We start from the raw sequence: 5,806 nt of genomic DNA on the forward strand, positions 1-5,806 counted from the left end.
GCCTTTTTTTTTTCCTTTCCAAAACCTCACATACATGTAATCCTAACATATCTTTAATTTAAAAAAAAAAAATCTTCCCACTCCCACATTCTCTATCACTCTCTTCCTCTCTCCTTCTATTTCAAAAACAAAAATAAAAAAATTTCTCAAACACTTTGTTTGTGCCCATATGCTATTATAGATAAAGGATGTGCAAACCATTCCACCAAAAAATAAAAAGGATTATTGTTCAAATTAGTAGATAATGTCCTTTAACAAAAAAAAAAATGTAGATAATGTCCTAATCAAATTTGAATTAATTGGGCCCGGTTTTATTACAATTCAACAGGCATTTTTAGGCCCAAATTAAAAGTCCAGAAACTCCTAACAAAGCTAAAACTAGTCCGACCCAATCATCCAAAAAACCTCGTTCTACTCGGACTTGGAAACGAATATCCCCGATGGCTTAGAAGAAATTTTACAGAAAAGCGAGTACATTCCCGTAATTTCCCAGTTGCCCACCATCCTGCCATCTCCGTGTTCTTCCCAAACCCTCGCCTTGCCTATATATATCGGTTGCCAGGAAATTCTCACTCCCTCTTACTCTTTTCGCTGCGTCGCTCTCTGCCCTCCTCTCAACTCCCAATCTTTGTTGTTGGAGCGATCCGAGCCGCAATTATGTTGGTTTACCAAGACCTCCTCACCGGTACAAGTTTTTCCCTAATCTTGTCCTGCTCATATTCAAATTAGGGTTTGTTTTTCTTTTTTTCGGTTCCAAAATTAGGGTTTCGATTCGTTAGTTCTAATCTGTATGAAAAAAATATGAAGTTGGATCTCTGTTTAATCTCCAAATTTTATGTTATGGTACGGATCTGGCGCCAAATTGTTGCTTTCCCGCCGTGTAAATTGTTTTACAAATCCTTCGATTACAAAAAATATAATTTATATTGCTCGGTGATTTATTGTTATCGAACTCTTTCTGTATTTATTTTATGTAATTGGGTACTGGGTACGCATGTTAATTATACTGTGCGAAGCTTTTGAATTTTATGTTAAACTTGCTAATTTATAATTTTGATATGTTGTTAGGATAGTCGTGTAATTAGAAAATATTGGGATTGGATATATCTGTGGATATGGTGGATATTGTGACGCAATTTTTAAACTAATTGTGTAAACTACTTGAACAGTTGAACTTAGAAAAGATTATAGACTTGTTTATGATGTCTGCTGGATCTGTTTTTTTTTTGTTTTCTTCTTTTTTTTTAATTTTTTTAAATTTTAAATATGATGTTCTTGTTTTCTTTAACTAATATATTTAGTTGATTTTCTTTTATCAAGTTGTTGACCAAATTCATGCTTCTATTATAGGTGATGAGCTTCTCTCGGACTCGTTTCCATACAGGGAAATCCACAATGGAGTGCTCTGGGAAGTTGATGGCAAGGTGAGTTGGTCGATTCTTTGGTTTTTTAATTTTCGTTCCACACTTGTTGAACTGTCTTTGTAATTTTATTATAAGTTTAACCGCTCGTTAGAAATATTTAGCCGTGTTTGCAATGTAATTTGAAGGTCAAATGTATAAGTTTAAGCTTTTTCCTGCGGGGTGTAGTCAAGGTGGTTGTTATTGAACTTTGTGGTTATAGGTTTATTCTGATATGGATCACCTGTATAAGGTTAATATGTTGAATGTTATGAATTGCGTAGTTGATTAACTGTAAGTTGTTTGAATGATTTTTGGTTTGCAGTGGGTTGTTCAAGGAGCTGTTGATGTAGACATTGGTGCAAATCCATCTGCTGAAGGTGGAGGTGAGGATGAGGGTGTTGATGATCAAGCCGTCAAGGTTGTTGACATTGTTGACACATTTAGACTTCAGGTGTGTGGTGCTTACTGTACTGTTGCTCTCCAAGGTTCTTTGTGAGTAGAAATTGATTGTTATTGTCTGATGCTTGCAGGAGCAACCTCCATACGACAAGAAGCAGTTTGTCACATGGGTGAAGAGGTATATCAAACTGTTGACACCCAAGTTGGAGGGGGAGGGCCAAGAGGTGTTCAAGAAGAACATTGAGGCAGCAACCAAGTTTCTGATTGGGAAGCTCAGCGACCTCCAATTGTAAGTTTTGTTGATACTGCGCCCATGGTGATTGATTGTTCCGTAATCATAAACTAATGTCGTGATCCTATCAGTTGGGGGTTCACTCGTTTCTATGTTACTCAATGATATTAACATTGAATCGGATGTTGTTTGCAGCTTTGTTGGGGAGAGCATGCATGATGATGGCAGTTTGGTCTTTGCGTACTACAAGGAGGGCGCGACCGACCCAACATTTATCTACTTTGGTCATGGTTTGAAGGAGGTCAAGTGCTAAGCAATTGGCCGAGAGAGTTCCAAGCAGAATGCATGTTGTAATCCTAGTCTATATTATTGCTTTCTTTACTTTTTATGTTTAGAATTGGAGGATGAGTAGTCTATTTTTGCTTTGTTTCGTTAGAATATTGCGCGTTTGTTGACTTGGATTTATGCCTATCTTGGTTTTAATGGCTTTTCAACTTGGATTTCTAATTTATGTGGTTCTAAATTTTGATTGCGAAATAACATTGTGTTCTACATTTTACCGCCTTCAAGTCGCTTTCGTATGTCGTCAAACAGTTGAAGGTCTGAATAGTTGGAACTAGTAATAGTTCTAGTTCATCTTTCAATTTCACCAACAAATCTAAATATGTCCCCTTTTCTTCACGCATTTTCCGAAGTTCTGGAGAGAGCCGCAATCAATAGGATTTTCATAATCTTCCCTTCCCGAAAGAAAGAATGTGAGATTTCTTTCTTTTTTCTGCAGGAACCACAAGATTGGATCTAGCTGTAAGAAGAATGTTTGGCTAATGAATGAGTACTGAGCTTGTTTGTCCTTGTCAAACCTGGGATTTTACTGTAATTTGAATGCCTCCGGTAGTTTGGAATATTCCGAGGATAATCGGTCCTCGGTTACAAATATACCATCTGACGGTCCTTGTTTGCGAATACGTTTTTTTAGCCAAAATAGTCTATGAGATTTGCATAACACATCATTTTGGTCTTTGAGATTGAAAATCAATAGAAATGGTTCTGAGATTGTCCATCATCTATTATTTTGGTCATTTCATTAAAAACTCCATTAATGGGTGGTTTGGGAGTGAGGTGCTTAAAAAAAACACCCATGAAAAAAAGCTGTGAGGATTTTAAGTGTTTGGTAAACTGAAAAAAAATGGCTTATTTTGGAAGCTGCTGTGAGAATAAGCTGAAATCAAAGGAAAAAGTTAAAGCTGCTATTTGCAGCTTTGGAAAATTGGTTTTTTTTCAAAGCACACGGAGCTACAATGCTCCTTTAATGAAAAGACCCACTATCAGACTGCTTTTTTTCTTTCCAAAAACACTTTTACAAAAAAGTTTACCAAACACTCTGCTGATTTATTTTACAGCCGCTTATTCTCACAACACAGCCGCTTATTCTCACAACAGCTGTTTTTTTCAAAGCACAGCAATACCAAACCCGGAGCTCTTAGCCGAAAATTTGGGCAATTTTCAAAGCTTCGTAACTCAATAGTTTCTTAATCAAATTCGACCCATAATATATCAAAATGAAGATAGGAAAGTGTAGAACAAGATTATACCTATTTGGAAGCCCAATGGTTGCTGGAGATGGCAGGAAAATAGCCTAAAAGGTGACTGGTGGTCTATGGGAAAACTGGAAAACTCGTCGGAAACTGGACAAACTTTAAATGTTCATAACTTCTTCAATGCTCAACGAAATCGAGTGATTCAAAAACAAAAATCATACTCCTCGACGAGATGAAGAGAATGGTACCTTTCTTGATGGATAATTCGTTGTGGTTTGGCCGGAAAATGGCTCAAAAGTGGCTAACTCAATACCAAGATAGCCACTTTCGAGCCGTTTTCCAGCCAAATCACAGAGATTTAGTCTTTGAGAAAGGTATCATTCTCTTCGTCTCATCAAGAAGTATGATTTTTGTTTTTGAATCACTCGATTTCGTTGATTATTGAAGAAGTTATGAACGTTTAAAGTTTACCTAGTTTCTGGCGAGTTTCCCAGTTTTCCTGCGTACGAGTCACCTTTTAGACTATTTTCTGGCCATCTCCGGCAACTATTGGGCTTCCAAATAGATATAATATTGTTCTACACTTTCCTATCTTCATTTTGATATATTATGAGTCGAATTTAGTTAAGAAACAATTGATTTACGAATATTTGAAAATTGCCCAAATTTTCGGCCAAAAGCTTCGGAACATTTAACGGAATGACCAAAATAATGGATGGTGGACAATCTCAGGGACCAAAGTGATGTGTTATGCAAATCGCAGGGACCTTTTTGGCTAAAAAGCCTTACAAATATAGCATCTGACTTTGGACTGAGAAACTCTAGCATTATGGTTAATAATATTCATCTCCATCAAGAATTTATAGATTTTATGTTCGACTCTCCTGGAAAATTCTCACTATCGTTGCCTAGTGATCTTCTTATTTACTTGTGAGTAAACAAATCTTAAGTTTGAATGTCATAAATGATAAGTTCGTAATCAATTTATTCTCTCCACCCTCTTAGTGTAAATACTAAATATATTTTGTATTTAATTTAATTTAATTGGGTAATGTTGCCTCATAGTGATGTGCTTAGATATATTTGTTAAATCCGTTTGAGAACCGTAGTAGCATGAAATTATGAAAAATATGTCATGTTTTGGATCACAAAAGTTTGTTGATGCACAAAATCAGTGAGGACTTTGGTACAACAGAAAGTGTTAAGTTTGTGACCTTCGCTAGATTGCTCTGGTCACTAGTGTGGATAAGTATGTAAATGGATAGAGATAGGGAAGCAAACATAAGATGTACGTGGTTCACCCAGATTGGCTACGTCCACGGAGTAGAGGAGTTCTCATTAATTGTGAAAGGTTTACACAAGTACATAGGTTCAAACTTTCCTTTAATGAGTACAAGTGAATGATTTAGTACAAATGACATTAGGAAATATTATGAGAGAATGATCTCTATTTATAGAAGAGAGTTTCTAGTTTCATTCTGACATTGACACGTGTCGTGTTGTGATTGGCTTCTGATGTTGACACGTGTCGAGCTATGATTGGCTTCTGATGTCGACACGTGTTGCGCTGTGATTGGCCTCCTGGTTGGAGGGAAACTCTTCTAGGTCCTTGGCGGTATAACGTTGACCGGTGCTCAGTAATTTCGGGATTGGTCAAGTATGGTACAAACAGTGCTCCCCTAAGTTCCCGAGTGAGGGAAGCTCCTCGGTTGGGGACTTGCAAGATCCAAGCCATTGAGTAATCACGAAACTTCTAAGTACCGAAGTGTGGTATCATTTTCACTTGCCTTATCTGTCTCATACGTAGATGTGCCATCTTCTCTGGAAGTACTTTTCCTCCATCCAGGGGTGGTAGGTATCTTTAATCGATGAAGATGCACAAGGTAATGTATCAATTTCACTTGAAGCTTACTTGTAGTTTCGGGCTTGGTTAAGTGCGATACAAAACCCTATAGTAGGAGTCCCTCAAGTCGCCGAGCTAGGAGATTTGCCGAAAGAGGTAATAGACAAGGTAAGCAATCAGATTTCCAAGCAAGCAACCTAAATCAGAGGTTCGACTTCAGCTTTCGGTTGATTGTTCTCCTTCTCTTTGTGTCGTAAACAGCAACAAGGATAAGGAGAAGCAAATGGAGAAGAGATGATATGAGATACTTTTGCTTTTGAAAAAGTAACTTTCCACAGGCTTATTCTTGAACTGGGTTGAAGGGTTTTTTGGCTTCCTCCAGAGTATAAGG

The 5,806-nt window shown here is 37.3% G+C and overlaps 1 protein-coding gene across 1 annotated transcript; it reads left to right on the forward strand.

Moving 5' to 3' along the window:
* Window positions 1-518: 518 nt before the first annotated feature.
* LOC126596206 (translationally-controlled tumor protein homolog) lies at window positions 519-2,541 on the forward strand. The gene is made up of 5 exons (XM_050262719.1): window positions 519-685; window positions 1,351-1,424; window positions 1,726-1,854; window positions 1,934-2,091; window positions 2,230-2,541. The coding sequence occupies exons 1-5, from the start codon at window positions 658-660 to the stop codon at window positions 2,345-2,347; spliced, it is 507 nt and encodes a 168-aa protein (XP_050118676.1). The 5' UTR covers window positions 519-657; the 3' UTR covers window positions 2,348-2,541.
* Window positions 2,542-5,806: the final 3,265 nt, after the last annotated feature.

Source organism: Malus sylvestris, chromosome 13 (genome assembly GCF_916048215.2).
Source record: "Malus sylvestris chromosome 13, drMalSylv7.2, whole genome shotgun sequence".
Taxonomy (NCBI): Eukaryota; Viridiplantae; Streptophyta; class Magnoliopsida; order Rosales; family Rosaceae; genus Malus; species Malus sylvestris.